This window comes from Kogia breviceps, chromosome 3 (assembly GCF_026419965.1).
Source record: "Kogia breviceps isolate mKogBre1 chromosome 3, mKogBre1 haplotype 1, whole genome shotgun sequence".
Lineage (NCBI taxonomy): Eukaryota > Metazoa > Chordata > Mammalia > Artiodactyla > Physeteridae > Kogia > Kogia breviceps.
The window spans coordinates 92,704,392-92,723,678 of record NC_081312.1 but is presented as its reverse complement, the minus strand read 5'-3'; the positions used below and the strand labels follow the sequence as shown (position 1 = coordinate 92,723,678).

The following is a 19,287-nucleotide window of genomic DNA, read 5'->3' as shown; positions in this document are numbered from 1 at the left end:
ATGAATCAGAAGGTTGATCCATATGAGGGCAAATCAAATTTAAAGTGCAAGTCTTATATATACAAGTGAGAGCTTCCTCTGGTGGCTATTTAAGCTGTATTCAGTCCCCTAGAACAGATAGCCTAAATTTGTGCTGAATAAATTTATCAACAAACAATGTGTTACTAAACTCTAAATTAGTTGGTCTATTCAATCTCTAAAGGGAAATTATGCAGACCTTTCCACAAAGAGGATAGTGGCTTCTGCAGGTCCATCCCCATTTTCCCTGCACCTTCAGAAGCTGGCTGGTCGGACAAATGGACTCGGAATTTATCATCAGACAAAACGTGTGATTGAGATGGAAACTACTATATAAGCCACCACACGGCAAGAGGTAATTTTAGTCACCATCAACCAGGAAAAGTTTCAAACCTTGTACAAAAGTGAAAGGCCCTACACAAAGTACAATGATCACTCATCTTTAAAACATGCAATTTATCCTGACAATAAAAGTTAATGTATCAACAGGAAGACACTGGAACTCACCAAAAAAGATACCCCACATGCAAAGACAAAGGAGAGGCCACAATGAGACAGTAGGAGGGGCGCAATCACAAAATCAAATCCATAACTGATGGGTGGGTGACTCACAAACCAGAGAACACTTATACCACAGAATTCCACCCACTGTTGTGAAGGTTCTGAGCCCCACATCAGGCTTCCCAACCTGGAGGTCTGGCAACAGGAGGAGGAATTCCTAGAGAATCAGACTTTGATGGTTAGTGGGATTTGATTGCAGGACTTCGACAGGACTGGGGAAAACAGGGACTCCATTCTTGGAGGGCACACACAAAGTAGTGAGCCCATAAGCACCCAGAAGAAGGAGCAGTGACCCCATAGGAGACTGAATCAGACCTACCTGCTAGTGTTGGAGGGTCTCCTGCAGAGGTGGGGGCCGGCTGTGTCTCACCATGAGGATAAGCACACTGGCAGCAGAAGTTCTGGGAAGTACTCCTTGCCATGAGCCCTCCCAAGGTCCACCATTAGCCCCACCAAAGAGCCCTGGTAGGCTCCAGTGTTGGGTCACCTCAGGCCAAATAACCAACAGGGAGGGAATCCAAACCCACCCATTAGCAGACAAGTGGATTAAAGTTTTACTGAGCTCTTCCCCAGAGCAACAGCCAGCTCTACCGACCACCAGTCCCTCCCCATCAGGAAACTTGCACAAGCCTCTTAGATAGCCACATCCACCAGAGGGCAGACAGCAGAAGCAAGAAGAACTACAATCCTGAAGCCTGTGGAACAAAAACCACATTCACAGAAAGATAGACAAGATGAAAAGACAGAGGGCTATGTACCACATGAAGGAACAAGATAAAACCCCAGAAAAACAACTAAATGAAGTGGAGATAGGCATCCTTCCAGAAGAAGAATTCAGAATAATGATAGTGAAGATAATCCAGGACCTTGGAAAAAGAATGGAGGCAAAGATCTAGAAGATGCAAGAAATGTTTAACAAAGACCTAGAAGAATTAAAGAACAAACAAACAGAGATGAACAATACAATAACTGAAATGAAATATACACTAGAAGGAATCAACAGAATAACTGAGGCAGAAGAACGGATAAATGACCTGGAAGAAAGAATGGTGAAATTCACTGCTGTGGAACAGAATAAAGGAAGAAGAATGAAAAGAATTGAAGACAGCCTAAGAGACCTCTGGGACAATATTAAACACAAAAACATTCGCATTATAGTGGTCCCAGGAGAAGAGAGAGACAAAGGACCTGAGAAAATATTTGAAGAGGTTATAGTCGAAAACATCCATAATATGGGAAAGGAAATAGCCACCCAAGTCCAGGTAGTGCAGAGAGTCCCATACAGGATAAAACCAAGGAGAAGCATACTGAGATACATAGTAATCAAATTAGCAAAAATTAAAAACAAAGAAAAATTATTGAAAGCAGCAAGAGAAAAACAACAAATAACATACAAGGGAACTCCCATAAGGTTAACAGCTGATTTCTCAGCAGAAACTCTACAAGCCAGAAGGGAGTGTCATGACGTATTTAAAGTGATGAAAGGGAAGAAACTACAACCAAGATTACTCTACCCAGCAAGGATCTCATTCATATTCGATGAAGAAATCAAAAGCTTTACAGGGCTTCCCTGGTGGCGCAGTGGTTGACAGTCCGCCTGCCGATGCAGGGGACATGGGTTCGTGCCCCGGTCCGGGAGAATCCCACATGCAGTGGAGTGGCTGGGCCCATGAGCCATGGCCGCTGAGCCTGCGCGTGCGGAGCCTGTGCTCCTCAATGGGAGAGGCCACAACAGGGAGAGGCCTGCGTACCACAAAAAAAAAAAAAAAGCTTTAAGACAAGCAAAAGCTAAGAGATTTCAGCACCACCAAACCAGCTCTACAACAAATGCTAAAGGAACGTCTCTAAGTGGGAAACACAAGAGAAGAAAAGGACCTACACAAACAAACCCAAAACAATTAAGAAAATGGTAATAAGAACATACATATCAATAATTACCTTAAACGTGAATGGATTAAATGCTCCAACCCAAAGATGCAGGCTTGCTGAATGGATACAAAAACAAGACCCATATATATGCTGTCTACAAGAGACCCACTTCAGACCTAGGGACACATACAGACTGAAAGTGAGGGGATGGAAAAAGATAATCCATGCAAATGGAAATCAAAAGAAAGCTGAAGTAGCAATACTCATATCAGATAAAATAGACTTTAATGAACGTTGCAAGAGACAAGGAAGGACACTACATAATGATCAAGAGTTCAATCCAAGAAGAAGATATAACAATTATAAATATATATGCACCCAACATAGGAACACCTCAACACATAAGGCAACTGCTAACAGCTATAAAAGAGGAAATCGACAGTAATACAATAATAGTGGGTGATATTAACACCTCACTTACACTGATGGACAGATCATCCAAACAGAAAATTAATAAGGAAACACAAGCTTTAGATGACACAATAGACCACATAGATTTAATTGATATTTATAGGACATTCCATCCAGAAACAGCAGATGACACTTTCTTCTCAAGTGCACACAGAACATTCTACAGGACAGATCACATCTTGGGTCACACATCAAGCCTCAGTAAATTTAAGAAAATTGAAATCATATCAAGTATCTTCGCTGACCACAACACTATGAGATTAGAAATCAATTACTGTGGAAAAAATGTAAAAAACATAAACACATAGAGGCTAAACAATACGTTACTAAATAACCAAGAGATCACTGAAGAAATCAAAGGGGAAATCAAAAAATACCTAGAGACAAATGACAATGAAAACACGACAATCGAAAACCTACGGGATGCAGCAAAAGCAGTTCTAAGAGGGAAGGTTATAGCTATACAATCCTACTTCAAGAAACAACAAACATCTCAAATAAACTATCTAGGGCTTCCCTGGTGGCGCAGTGGTTGAGAATCCGCCTGCTGATGCAGGAGACACGGGTTCGTGCCCCGGTCCGGGAAGGTCCCACATGCCGCGGAGCAACTAAGCCCGTGAGCCATGGCTGCTAGGCCTGCGCGTCCGGAGCCTGTGCTCCGCAACGGGAGAGACCACAACAGTGAGAGGCCCACCAAAAAAAAAAAAAAATTATAAAAAAAAAAAAAAATCAAATAAACTATCTAACCTTACACCTAAGAGAACTAGAGAAAGAAGAACAAACAAAACCCAAAGTTAGCAGAAGGGAAGAAATCATAAAGGTCAGAGAAGAAATAAATGAAATAGAAACAAAGAAGACAATAGCAAAGATCAATAAAACTAAAATCTGGTTCTTTGAGAAGATAAACAAAATTGATAAACCATAGCCAGACTCATCAAGAAAAAGAGGTGGAGGACTCAAATCAATAAAATTAGAAATGAAAAGGGAGAAGTTACAACAGACACCGCAGAAATACAAAGCATCCTAAGAGACTACTACAAGCAACTCTGGGCTTCCCTGGTGGCGCAGTGGTTGAGAGTCCGCCTGCCGATGCAGGGGACACGGGTTCGTGCCCCGGTGCGGGAGGATCCCACATGCCGCGGAGCGGCTGGGCCCGTGAGCCATGGCCGCTGGGCCTGCGCGTCTGGAGCCTGCGCTCCGCAACGGGAGAGGCCACAACAGTGAGAGGCCCGCGTACCACAAAAAAAAAAAAAAAAAAAAAAAAAAAAAAGCAACTCTATGCCAATAAAATGGACAACCTGGAAGAAGTGCACAAATTCTTAGAAAGGTATAACCTTCCAAGACTGAACCAGGAAGAAATAGAAAATATGAACAGACAAATCACAAGTAATGAAATTGAAACTGTGATTAAAAATCTTCCAACAAACAAAAGTCCAGGACCAGATGGCTTCACAGGTGAATTCTAGCAGACATTTAGAGAAGAGCTAACACCCATCCTTCTCAAACTCTTCCAAAAAACCGCAGAGGAAGGAACACTCTCAAACTCATTCTATGAGGCCACCATCACCCTGATACTAAAACCAGACAAAGATACTACAAAAAAAAAATTACGGACCAATATCACTGATGAATATGATGCAAAAATCCTCAACAAAATACTAGCAAACAGAATTGAACAGCACATTAAAAGGATCATACACCATGATCAAGTGGGATTTATCCCAGGGATGCAAAGATTCTTCAATATACTCAAATCAATCAATGTGATACACCATATTAACAAATTGAAGAAGAAAAACGATATGATCATCTCAGTAGATGCAGAAAACGCTTTTGACAAAATTCAACACCCATTGATGATAAAAACTCTCCATAAAGTGGGCACAGAGGGAACCTACTTCAACATAATAAAGGCCATATATGACAGACCCACAGCAAACATCATTCTGAATGGTGAAAAATGGAAAGCATTTTCTCTAAGATCAGGAACAAGACAAGGATGTCCACTCTCGCCACTATTATTCAACATAGTTTTGGAAGTCCTAGCCATGGCAATCAGAGAGGAAAAAGAAATAAAAGAAATACAAATTGGAAAAGAAGAAGTAAAACTGTCACTGTTTGCAGATGACATGATACTATACATAGAGAATCCTAAAGATGCCATCAGAAAACTACTAGAGTAATCAATGAATTTGGTAAATTTGCAGGATACAAAATTAATGCATTCCTGTAGACTAATGATGAAATCTTTTGCATTCCTATAGACTTATGATGAAAAATCTGAAAGAGAAATGAAGGAAACACTCCCATTTACCACTGCAACAAAATAGAATAAAATACCTAGGAATAAACCTACCTAGGGAGACAAAAGGCCTGTATGCAGAAAACTTAAGACACTGATGAAAGAAATTAAAGATGAAACAAACAGATGTAGAGATATACAATGTTCTTGGACTGGATGAATCAATATTGTGAAAATGACTATACTACCCAAAGCAATCTACAGATTCAATGCAATCCCTATCAAATTACCAATGGCATTTTTTACAGAACTAGAACAAAAAAATCTTAAAATTTATATGGAGACACAAAAGACCCCGAACAGCCAAAGTGGTCTTGAGGGAAAAAAACGGAGCTGAAAGAATCAAGCTCCCAGTCTTCAGACTACATTATGAAGCTACAGTAATCAAGATAATATGGTACTGGCACAAAAACAGAAATATAGATCAATGGAACAAGATAGAAAGCCCAGAGATAAATCCATGCATCTATGGTCAACTAATCTATGACAAAGGAGGCAAGGATATACAACGGAGAAAAGACAGTCTCTTCAATAAGTGGTGCTGGGAAAACCGGACAGCTACATGTAAAATGATGAAATTAGAACACTCCCTTAACACCATACACAAAAATAAACTCAAAATGGATTAGAGACCTAAATGTAAGACCGGACACTAAAACTCCCAGAGGAAAACATAGGAAGAACATTCTTTGACATAAATCACAGCAAGATTTTTTTTTGATCCACCTCCTAGAGTAGTGGAAATAAAAACAAAAATAAACAGATTAACAAAACTTAAAAGCTTTTTGCACAGCAAAGAAAACCATAAACAAGACAAAAAGACAACCCTCAGAATGGGAGAAAATATTTGCAAATGAATCAACTGAAGAAGGGTTAATCTCCAAAATATATAAATAGCTCATGCAGCTCCATATTAAAAAGACAAACAACCCAATCCAAAAATGGGCAGAAGACCTAAATAGACATTTCTCCAAAGAAGACATACAGATGGCCAAGAAGCACATGAAAAGCTGCTCAACATCACTAATTATTAGAGAAATGCAAATCAAAACTACAATGAGGTATCGCCTCACACCAGTTAGAATGGGCATCATCAGAAAATCTACAAACAATAAATGCTGGAGAGGGTGTGGAGGAAAGGGAACCCTCTTGCACTGTTGGTGGGAATGTAAATTGATACTATGGAGAACAGTATGGAGGTTCCTTAAAAAACTAAAAATAGAATTACCATATGACCTAGCAATCCCACTACTGGGCATATACCCTGAAAAAAAAAACATAATTCAAAAAGACACATGTACCCCGATGTTCACTGCAGTAGTATTTACAATAGCCAGGACATGGAAGCAACCTAAATGCCCATCGACAACAGAATGGATAAAGAAGATGTGGTACATATATGCAATGGAATATTACTCAGCCATTAAAAAGAATGAAATTTTGTATTTTCCGTTGTATAGATATACAATGGAATATTACTCAGCCATAAAGAAACAAAATTGGGTCATTTGTAGAGACGTGGATGGATCTAGAGACTGTCATACAGAGTGAAGTGAGTCAGAAAAAGAAAAACAAGTATCGTATATTAACACATATATGTGGAACCTAGAAAAATGGTACAGATGAACCAGTTTGCAGGGCAGAAGTTGAGACACAGATGCAGAGAACAAATGTGCGGACACTAAGAGGGACAGCGGTTGGGGGTGGTGGTGTGCTGAATTGGGAGATTGGGATTGACATGTATACACTGATGTGTATAAAACTGATAACTAATAAGAACCTGCAGTATAAAAAAATAAATAAAATTCCAAAAAAAAAGTTAACATTTACTTCCAATTCTTCCTAATAAAATGTACTCCAAATTCATAGCAGATTAATAACTCCACAATTAATTTAGCACCATTTTGTCCCATTTTTCCATCTGAATGAGCTACTTTATTTCCTGGAAAATATCAATAGAATATTATCCCTACTCTGGGACATCAGAATTACTGCACATCAGTAATTCACTTTCCCCCCAATGATTTTCTCTGTTGATTTTGTTTCATCATGTTTTATTCAATAAAATATATTTTTCATATGAAAGTAGATGTTTAAGGAAGAAAACAAAATACTTGCAAACAAAATAAAGATTACTCACCTCTTCCTGCCCTTCAAACATTCAGCTTATGGCCCAGTAGCTGAACTGAGCCCAAACTCCTATGGTCCAGGCTGAAAAGTTTCTCTGACCCTGGGATTCTAGGATTATCCTGAGATCCTAGGCTGGCAAGGGGCTAGTTTGTAATTTGGTAATTTAAAAAAAAACAAAAAACAAAAAAACTGTCACGCAGCCATGTCAAACTATCTCTTCTTGTGGAAAATGCTGAGAAAAACGGAGGTGTCACTGAAATATCTCTGAAAGACACTAAAATCTGGGCATCAAAGCTAACATGGCATGGTTTAGGGAAGAACAGTATGCCCTCTTACTTGATTTTCTAAGACCCAAACTATGCCATTTTTCTGGACTCGAGTCAACCAGGTCTCTTATGGTCTTCAATGAACTTCTAGGCATATTTTCTTACACTTTCTCATTTGTACAGGTTTTAAAAACTGTGGTTTAAAAATTGAACCTAAAGCAAACTCAAAGTGTTTCTAACTGGCTGCAAAACCCGTAAGAATTGTGCCAGGAGGCCTAGTTTCCTTACTATCCTGCCAGTTTCCAGAGGGCAGACACTAGACGTCCTTCTAGGTAAATACATTATTCACTTTTAAGTCTCCAGAGCTGTTATGCCACCACCCTGCCTGCTACAAATGAAAATGAACTGGATTGCATCAACCACATGGTCTGAAATCATCAGGGTTCAAATTTCCCCAATAGAGAACAATAAGTGCTATTATAAATAGTCCTTTGCCTCTGAGTAAGTGGCACTTGTGATCACAAATCGGGGGCTCCCCCAGCAGCTGGTCAGCAGCCTGCCCAGCTATACATACTCACAAAGGCAGAAAGATCCTGACTGCAATGTGCCCCACTGGTGCTTAATATGCCCTTTGGTATGTGCCATAGAAATTGCGAGAGAGAGCCAGAAGTTAGGAAACCAATAAGCTATAAATTAAGAAAGAAAAATAGGTGAGCCAAGAGTGTTTAGTGAACTTTTCACATTTGCATTTTTTTCCTAAGAGAACAGTAAGACATTAAAAATACAGCTCCTGAGCTATTGCATATCAGGGAGGCAACACAAAAGTTATGAAAGCCAAACCCCTAAAATCCCAAATATCACTTTGATGATTGTGGTCACTTGATTGGGAATAACCTAGAAGGGTTGGTCAAAACAACAAAAGCAGCCTCAGCCTTATAAATCATGATCTACAAAACAAAGACTAGAGCAGACAAGAGATGGAGATTATAAGGAATGTTCCCTTTGATCCTTTTTATCACTGAAAAGTGTATTCCTATAACCAACTTTCCAGGCACCTAAGTATAGCCTGAGTAAAATTTCCTGCTTTTAAATGAACTGAGTTGACCATAAAGCATTTACTAAGGTAAAGCACAGATCAAAGGTGGTGTTGAGGGGGGATGGGGGAGAGATCTAGTAAGACCCAGCTCTGCCACAAATCGCAAAGAGGGAAAGCAAGGAATTGTGCCTTGTATTTTAATTCAATTTTATTTATTTCAAGATAAATATTGATATATTATACAAATGGATATCAAATTATTTCAGAAAATCTTGAATTTAGGGACAGGTTATTATCTATCTCTCTAATTTCAGGCCAGCATAATTCCAGGCATTTCATACATTCTAATAAGTGGCAGCTGGATCATTATATTTGTTTTAAAATATGAAAATGTATACTGTTTATTTTTAATTAAATTAATGTTAAAAACTTCAATTATGTGAAACAAAGTAAAATAATAAAAGAAAATGATGATGCTTACCCAGTTATAAAATAACTCTTAAATGAACAAAATGTAAATTGTTAAGAAATGGCTAATTTTAAAGAAAAATATATTGAGTAATATAAAACACTTTTGAAAGCATATATATATATGCAGTCAGTAATATACTCTTTTTCTGGAAAGACTTCTAGCTTCTGCTCTAAGCCTAGAATTTTCCGATTAGAATCTCAGGAAAACACAGCTTCCAGAAGAATTTCTATGATTTTTACAGCCAGATTAGAAACACTTTCAGATTGCTTTAGATTCAAGAAACCACAGGCTTCAAATACTGTTCGAATGAGGAAGTATAAGAAAATATAACTGCATGTCTATTTTAGAAATTTAAGCCACAAATGTCACTGAAGACCAGTTGGTTTGGTTCCAGCAAATGGCATACATACTGGGGGTGGTGGGGCAGGGGGACAATAAATAGAAGACAGAAGCCCAAAGACCAGCGGGCCTCTAAGGCAGCTGAAATGGCTCTCTCCCGTTTTCTTGACAGTGTCAGATTAGCCCATAAGAGCATGAGGAAAGGAGCGCACACATGTGGATTTGCACTTCATTCTTCCCCATTCCGACCTGCTCAGGAGAATGACTGCGAGAGGCTGAGCAGCATGGCCAGCCATGGAATAAAACTGTGGGAAGACTTCTGAGGAAGACAGCAAATTAACTTTGATAACCTTTTTTGGTCTATTAAAATTTGTCATTTATCTTCCTTAATAGCTTGGGCAATAACGCAGCAATGAGTCCTCTCTAATTCCAACAAGTGTCAAAATGAAGATAAAGGCCATTAACTATTTATTCTTAAGTATAAGCAGGGAAACCAAAAAAGAACGAGCTGTCTCACATATAATTGACTAGGTTTCAAAATTGTTTTGTGTTTCTCAGTAAATCCTACTTTAAAATTTAGCCATTTCTTGGGCTTCCCTGGTGGCGCAGTGGTTGAGAGTCCGCCTGCCGATGCAGGGGACGCGGGTTCGTGCCCCGGTCTGGGAAGATCCCACATGCCGCGGAGCGGCTGGGCCCGTGGCCGCTGGGCCTGTGCGTCCGGAGCCTGCGCTCCGCAGCGGGAGAGGCCACAACAGTGAGAGGCCCGCATACCGCAAAAAAAAAAAAAAAAAAAAAAAAAATTAGCCATTTCTTAAAATTTACATTTAGTTCATTTAAAAGAAGTACTTTATAATTGGGCAAGCTTCATCTATTTCCTTCATTATTAACCTTTATTTCACATAATTGAGATTTTCTAACATTAATTTTTTTTTTAAAAAGTAGTCTAACTGTATAAGTATAGTTTCCTTCTCCCTCCCTGGCCCTTTCTTTGGATTCTAAACTGATTTTCTCTTGAAGAGCAGCGAAAGGCTCAGATGAAAAAATGCAAGCATTGGTGATCTCTTCTACGCTTTTTCCCCCCCTTCCCTCTACTTGGGTCATAAAGTAGCTTCCTATACGTTGTCCTATAGACAAGCTACCTAGAGATGCCTTTTGAATATGGTCTAGCTCATATCACATTAAGATTTGTAGATAGAGCCCTGAGTATTCTAGGCATCGAATCCTTCATTCACTCAATCAGTTGTTTTCTCAAGCAAATAGTTTCCAAGCAGGCCTTCAGAAAAACTAAAGGAATTTGAAGTGCCACAAGTGGGCCAGGGAGTGCGATCTAAAGAGGGTCTTTGGGGACTTCCCTGATGGTGCAGTGGTTAACAATCCACCTGCCAATGCAGGGGACACGGGTTCGAGCCCTGGTCTGGGAAGATCCCACATGCTGTGGAGCAACTAAGCCCATGCACTGCAACTACTGAGCCTGCGCTCTAGAGCCCATGAGCCACAACTACTGAGCCCATAAGCCACAACTACTGAACCCGTGTGACACAACTACTGAAGCCCACACGCCTAGAGCCCGTGCTCCGCAACAAAGAGAAGCCAGTGCGATGAGAAACCTACACACAACAAAGAGAAGCCCCTGCTCACTGCAACTAGAGAAAACCCACATGCAGCAACGAAGACCCAATGCAGCCTAAATAAATAAATTTATAAAAATATAAAAAATAAAGGGCATCTTTGGTGGTGCTCCTCCTTGAAGCCTCTTCAGCTTCCCTCCTCCCTCTTCTGGTCTACCCAAGGCAACCAAACTTCTCAGGCTGCCCAGTCTTAGTCACAACTTGCCCATTGGTGTTAACTTTTCTTTAAGGGGACAGGGAATTGTGGATACAAAACAACACTCTACCAGAGGTTGAGTTTATGGCACAGTGGCCCACACTAGGCCTTGCTAGGGTCCTTCCCCTCCACCACTTGCGTGGCCCACTAAGATAGTCATAAAGCTTCAGAAGGAACTAGGGCTTAAAAGTGTTGCCATTTTTCATTTAAACCTCTCCCTGCATTTACCATTTACTACTCTCCTACTGTCTTTCTCTCCCCGGTTTTTAACCATTCTGTTTTACCACTATCTTGCATTCTTCTGCATTCCTCCCTTTTTTCCCCATACATCCCCACAAAAGAAAGTGCCAGACTTTTGAAAATGGAGTTAAGACTACAATTTCCCATGGGACACAAATAGCCTACTGAAAAGTATTTGCTGAATGAGGAAGGAATGGCATCAATGACTATATCTACTTAATTCTCCTGGGCTGTCCTCCTCTGAGGTTGCTCTACCACTCAGGACCTTTTAGTAACTAGCAACCAACTGGAGTATTTGGAGAATATTACCTACTGGTCACAGTGACAGCAAAGAAAGAATTTTGTAAAGAAGAAGCTTAGGGACCAGACAACTATTTTGGCCAATATTTCCAACATGCCAAAAGATAATCTTTCAACATGGGAAACTCGTTCCTTATATGGTTATGGAATAAGTAGAAATTAATTTTGATACTTAGCAATTCCAGACAAAAAAACCATAAAAAAGGGAATGAGCTCCTTATGCTAGACACAACTGAATTTTCCTCAGAAAAACAATACAGCAAATGAAAATGGGCTAAACAGAGACACTTTAGCTTCCATTAAGAAAAGGCAAATAAACAAATAAATGAAAAAAAAACAAAAGGTGTGCTCTTCCAAACCCTTTTAAGACACAGCCACTAAATCTTTCACTAGAACCACATTTAAAATATATATATAGACTGCTAGAACAGAAAAACACATTGGAGATCTTAAAGCAAGGCAATAGTCCAAAGTCACAGAGCTCAGAATGAAGAGAGGCAGAGCTAGAACTCAGCCTTCCTAACTTCCAACCCAGTTTTCTCCACACACCACCTTCCCTGCTCAACATGGCTTTGCTCCATGTTCAAATACTACAACCTGTGACAACCAAAGTCTCCAGCATTAAAAGCTTTAAAGCTGGAAGAGGAAAATAGGTAAAAAATGACCCACATTAAAATACAATCACATCTCAGTATGACCCAAGGAGAGAGAAACAGGTGAGGCAAAAAACACTGGATCAGGAGCTAGGCTTTCCCACTGATGCATTATGTTACCTTGTTCAAATCTCTTAACCTCTTAGTGCTCTCTTAATCTCTAAGGTCTCTTCCTGCTTTCATATCTTATGGTACTAGAAGATAATTCTGACCCAGAAATGTGAAGCCCAGCCTTCGGAAACAAGGAAATTTTCTCAGGCCAAAAACCCAGAAGTCATCTTGATTCCTCCTTTTCACCCATACAGCAATTGTCTTGACTCTTCCTTCAAGGCATATCTAGCCTAGAATCATTTCACACACGGCCACCTTCTTCTACTTAAAGTCAGAGTGCTTCCAATGGCTGACAAGGCCCAGGGGTATGACTCCCCACTACCTCTCTTACTTCATCAACTACTACTCTCTCCTTCCTGAACTGCCCTCCAAGCGCACTGGTCCTCCTGCTGTTCCTCCCATGTGACAGCCATGTACCTACGTCAAGACCCCTCTACTTGCTGTTCTCATTACTTCACTTCCTTCAGGTCTTTGCTCAAATATCATCTCCTCAGACAGGCCTTCTTCAGCCACTCAATATTATCAGCCACTCAATATAAAGTACTAGTACACACCCCTAGTACTCTCCATCCCTTCTATTTTTTTTTCGTAACACTTATCACTACCACTCAAGTTATTTTTAATTGTCATTTCCCTCTACCCATGAGAATGTAAGCTTCAAAAAGACAAGAGCTGGTTGACCACCATCCCAGAACAAGCAAGTTCATTTGAGAATTCCAGGAGGCTGGCAAATGCCCCTCCGCTGCTTTTCAGGTGGGATTCAAACTACCCCACTATCTTCTTAGCAACGATGCTTCTTCCTAATTTCTGCACCAATCATTCCACTTCCTCTTATTTCCAAAACTGAACAATATCTGTCCCTTCCATTCACTGGGCCCTGGCTATTTTCAGAAAAGAGCACTTAAAATGAAACAAGCTCTGGAAGGCTTTTTGGCAATTAGTGAGCAAACACTGATGTCAGCAGAGTGACTCTCATCAATGCTATGTTCAAGTCTCTCGACAAGGTGGATTACATATGCCATTTGTGATCACTGGAGGTACCTGGTTTAAACTTTTGGGGCTGGGAATGTGGCAATGAGTGAGGCAAGCCACAGGTGCCAAGTGGTTATTATATTTTCATTGCTAATTGCAGGCAGTTTTGTATGATTTTCTCACAGTGGAAATAACATCTAGCCATTTGAGAGTTCTCCCAATTTCCCTTTCTGTTCTCCAAGGTCAGTGAGCTCCTTCTGGGTAAAGGAACCATTTTACTCTTTTATCCATTCTCTAGCAATTATAAGGAAGTTGTTCTCAGGCTTTGTGAAAGAGTTTCCCTCTTTACATTTCTGTCTCAACCAACCATTCATAAACTGGACTTTCTTCAGTCCTTTTCCCAAATTGCCTAACCTAAACCTGGAAGACAGGAAATGCTGACTCTCTGAGCAATTCCTTCAGCAACCTCTCCCCTGAAAATACACTTCTATCAGGCTTGAGGTCCTCTTTCTTTTTTCTCCCCTCTTTTGAATAAAAGTATTAAACTTAGGACACCAAACAGGAGATGCTGGTAGATCTGCAGTGTAGTGGGAAACACTGCTTAAAATATCATGAGAAGAAAGTAACAACAGGGTCTGTGTCTGAGCAAATCTTCCTGAAACAATCATCCAAAGACAGAAACGTCTTTTTTATGATGTTGTGAAGAACTGACTCCAAACCTGGAGCTGCGTAAAGCCATGGAGTCAAGTCTCCAATCTTTCATCCTACAGATTTTTAGGAGGGGACAAGCCTAGCTCTATGTCACAGAATACCCCTCTTAAAGGAAGTGGGAAAGGATCTTCCTTCACTTAGAAGATTACAAAAATGCTGCTTTTTTTCCATTAATAAACAGTTTCCTTGGGCAGCACCCTGCAGCCCCTGCCACACTGCTTTTTCAGCCTCACCGACAGATGTCCACCAGCTGGTCCAGCTCAGGGCAGCTACACTCGTACATGTCCCGGCAGCTCACGTGGCTCTGGTTCATTAACTCCCCCAGCAGCTGGACCGTGTTGTCAGGTGCTTCTTCACATATCTTCTTAAACTGGAGCACTCTCGCAGCCTCGCTATACACGTGCTTTGCCCGCTGGTAGAGTTTGAAGGTGAGCACTTAGGAAGGAAGGGGATGGTGAACAAGGTTAGGGATAATTACTGGCCAAAAAGAAAGAAAGTAAGGGAGGGAGGGAGGGAGGGAGGAAGGAAGGAAGGAAGAAAATTTTTTAAAAAGAAATAGTTACTGAACAATTCAGTACAAAGAAAAATACAGTTATTGAGAACGTCCATTTCTGTCTTTATTATCAGTACCTTAGAGTTGAAATAGGTCTTTCTTTCACTGAAAGAATTCTTTATAGTCTACACTGGTCTTTTTTCAAGTCCATTTTACTTTAAGTTCACACATCCTAAAGTGGCAGAAGCAGAACACGTCAGGACGTCTGACCCCAGAGCCACATCCTTTCCACTGTGATCCACCAGAAAGAACCACTAAAAATGCTTATGCTAGCAATTTTATTTATAAAAATGTTTCCTATAGCTAAGCACAGTTACTTATATACATGTGTATGTGTGTGTGTAAAAAAGCACATTTATATATGTGTATATAGCGTAGCATTATCATAGCAGAAAATAATCAATTCAAATGTCTAACAGAAAATATTTTTTAAAAAATTGTTCATTATTAAGTGAAATAACAAGATACAAAACTATGTGTATACATTTTAATTTTTAAAAATTATAAGAAGCCACCAAAATGTAAACAGTCATCATCTCTCTGTGGTACATTGTGGGTGATTTTATTTTCTCCTTGACATATTTCTGTACTTTACAGATTATCTACAATGACTCTAACTTCAGTTACAGAAACATGTCCTACTGCAACGGCTGTGTCTATAGTGCTTATGTATTCCCTTGAATAACAACTGAGACCTCCTTACCATTCATTTTCAACCATGCTGAACAGTGGCTGAGCTGGTGCAGTGGGTCTGGGAAAAATTTGTATAATAAATGGAACTTAAGCTACCTGGCCTGCTGGAAAGAGCCTGGGCTGAGAATCCAAAGGTCTGTCATTTGTTCTCATCTGTGTGACAACTCACTGTACCCAAGTTGCTACTTTTATAGAGCTCCAAAATGAAGCTGAAAATTATTTCTCAGGATCCTTCCTGTGCTAACATTTTATGATTCTATGAAGAACTTCCTCCAAGAATTCCCCTCATATTGTTGTATTTTGGAGAAAGGATGATAACTGTGACCGTTGCCTTCTGTTTGCATCCCCAGTTCTACTCTCTGCCCTTCTCTACCCGCTGTCTGCCCCAGAAGGCTGACCTGAATGGATTACACCAGTGGGTTCCCTTGCCTCTAGACTGGAGAAAGGGAGAAGATCAGCAAGAGATGGGAGGGAATTATATCCTTCCTGCTCACTGGGTGGTGATATGCGCGAGCAGACGCAAACACAGTTCATTATATCAGTAGCATGATTCCTGTTTAACTCAAACACATGAGACCTGCAACAAAACCCTTATAGGACTCGTACTAGCCACTGCCAGAAAATCAGCCTAATTTGGACTTCACCCCTGACTCCCCTCAGCAATAGAGCGCCCCACCCCTGTATCAGCCTTACTCCACGCAGGCACAATAGTTGTGGCAGGAGTCCTCCTACTTATTCAATTTTACCCTTTAACAGAAAACAACAAGCATATTCAAGCAATAGCGCTATGATTAGGAGCCCTAACCACCCTATTCACAGCAATATGCGCTGTCACCCAAAATTACATTTAAAAAATTGTCGCTTTCTCCACTTCAAGCCAATTAGGGCCTAATGATGGTAACAGTCGGCATCAACCAACCCTGTCTAGCATTCTTACACGTATCTGCACGCATGCTTTTTTTAAGGCCATACTATTCACATGCTCCGGGTCCACTAGTCACAGCCTGAATGATGAACAAGATAATTCGAAAAATAGGGGGCCTATTCAAGCCTTTACCCTTCACCACAACAGCCCTTATTTTCGGATGTCTGGCACCGACAGGAATGCCTTTCCTCACCGGCTTCTATTGTAAAGACCTGATCACTGAAGCCACTAACACATCTTATACCAACGCCTGAGCCCTATTAATAACTCTAATTGCCACCTCCCTCACAGCTGTCTATAGTACCCACATTATCTTCTTTGCACTACTAGGACAACCTCGCTTCTCTCCCTTAACCTCCATCAGTGAAAACAACCCCTTCCTAATTAACTCCATCAAACACCTGCTAACTGGAAGTGTTTGCCGGATTCATTATCTCCAACAACATCCCCCCCACAACAGTCCCCCTAATAACCGTACCCCTACACCTAAAACTAACTGCCCTTGCAGTAACCATCCTGGGCTTTGTATTGGCACTTGAAATTAACCTTAACACACAAAACTTAAAATTTATTTACCCCTCAAATACCCTTAAATTCTCTAGTCTCTTAGGATATTTCCCCACCATCATGCATTGTCTACCTCCTCACCTAAACCTATCAATAAGCCCCAAATCAGCATCCTCCCTCTTGGACTTAATCTGACTAGAAAACATTTTACCAAAAACCCCACCCTCATTCAACTAAAGTTCTCCATACTAATCTCAAGCCCAAAAGGCCTTATCAAACTATACTTCCTATCTTTCCTTATTACTCTCACCCTTAGCATGCTTTTATTTAATTACCACGAGTGATCTTCATAATAACCACAACACCAAAAAACAGCGACCAGCCAGTAACAATCACCAACCAGGTACCATAGCTACATAACGCCGCAATCCCCATAGCCTCCTCACTAAAAAAGCCAGAGTCACCAGAGTCACTGAGGCTCCCAACCCATTGAACTTAAACACAACTTCCACCTCCTCATCCTTTAAAATATATAATACCATCAAAAACTCTATTATCAACCCTGAAAGAAATGCCCCCAAAACAATCTTATTAGAAACCCAAACCTCAGGATACTGCTCAGTGGCCATAGCTGGTGTATAGCCAAACACAACTAATATCCCCCCCTAAATAAATCAAAGACACTATCAAACCTAAAAATGAACCACCAAAATTCAACACAATCCTACATCCAATACCACCACTCACGATCAACCCAAAACCCCCATAAATAGGTGAAGGTTTTGAAGAAATCCCCACAAAACTGATCACAAAAATAACACTTAAATACAATATATGTCATCATCATTCTCACATGGACTCCAACCATGACTAATGACATGAACAATCATCGCTGTCATTCAACTATAAGAACACCAATGACCAACATCTGAAAAACACACCCGCTAATAGACATCATCAACAATGCATTTATTAACCTCTCAACCCCAGCAAACATTTCATCATGATGAAATTTTGGCTCTCTACCAGGCATTTGCTTGATCCTACAAATCCTAACAGGCTTATTCCTAGCAATACACTACACACCAGACACAGCAACTGCTTTCTTGTGGTAGCACACATCTGTCAAGACGTTAATTACAGATGAATCACTCGATATATACATGCAAACGGAGCTTCCATATTCTTTCTCTGCCTTTACATTCACGTAGGGTGTGGCCTATATTATGGATTCTGTGCCTTTCTAGAAACAGGAAACATCGGGACTATTTTGCTATACAGTTATAGCCACTGCATTTATAGGCTACGTGCTACCATGAGGACAAATGTCATTCTGAGGGGCGACAGTCATTACAAACCTGCTCTCAGCAATCCCATATATTGGCACCACTCTTGTCGAATGGATCAGAAGGATTTTTTCCAATCCATTCGACAAGAGTGGTCATAGGACCACTCTTAAGGTGGTACTAGGATTTTTTCCCCATCTCCCTCCTTGCAGAGCTGCCTGGAGCTGGCTCTCTTCCCCCACCGAAGGACACTGAACATAATTTCAACGTAGACTCTTCTACATGACTCTCTCCTCCAGGGTCTGCCTACAGGTTCCTCTCCGCTAGACTATTACTACTTTTTCAGAAGTGCTTTTATGTTCCACTTATGAACGAATAAATTATATTAAAGTTTCAGGTTACATTTTTTTTTCCCCTCCACAGCACCGCCTTCTTAACTCTTGGAGATGGATAAAAAGGCAGCTAAGGTTAGAGGAGGGGAATAGCCATTCTTAGGATTTGTGTAAACGTTTAGTAATTATAAGGGTGGGCCTAACTTTCCTACAAGTTAATAAAGAATTAAATTTTTCTTTCAAGGTTTCTCAACTGAGTCATATAAGATATATTAAACTCACGGTTAACAACTTGCATCAATGAAATGATACAAGTTCATGTGAATCATCCTATTCTATTTCAAACGACCTAATTTTAGTCATCAATTCTAATCGTTTCTTCTTTCACAATGTGTCTTGTAATCATCCCTCCCTTCTAGTCCCACTGTCATTACCCAGATTTACACTGTTATTCCCTTTCCTACTTGAACTATCCTGCAGTGATCTCCAAACTGATATTCCTGTCTTAATCTCTCATTCCTGCAACCTACCTTGAGGTTGGTGCCATCGGATTGAGCTCCTAACACACAGCTTGACTCATGTTACTACCCAGAACATTTCCTGCTTTCCCAGTGTTTACTATAATCCAAATTCCTGCACGCAGCAAGCTCGGTCCCAATAGGATCTTTTCCCTTCAGCCAAAATGGCCTATTTGTAGTTACCCAAACACTCCTTGC

General features: G+C 40.4%; 1 protein-coding gene across 4 annotated transcripts in view; it reads right to left on the bottom strand.

The window, feature by feature from the left end:
• GALK2 (galactokinase 2) overlaps positions 1-19,287 on the bottom strand; it is a 167,948-nt gene that overhangs the window by 953 nt on the left and 147,708 nt on the right. For all 4 annotated transcript variants that reach the window (XM_067029221.1, XM_067029220.1, XM_059057907.2 and 1 more), the window contains one exon: positions 14,509-14,710. In XM_067029221.1, the coding sequence (XP_066885322.1) occupies positions 14,509-14,710 (202 nt within the window). The remainder of the gene's footprint in view (positions 1-14,508; positions 14,711-19,287) is intronic.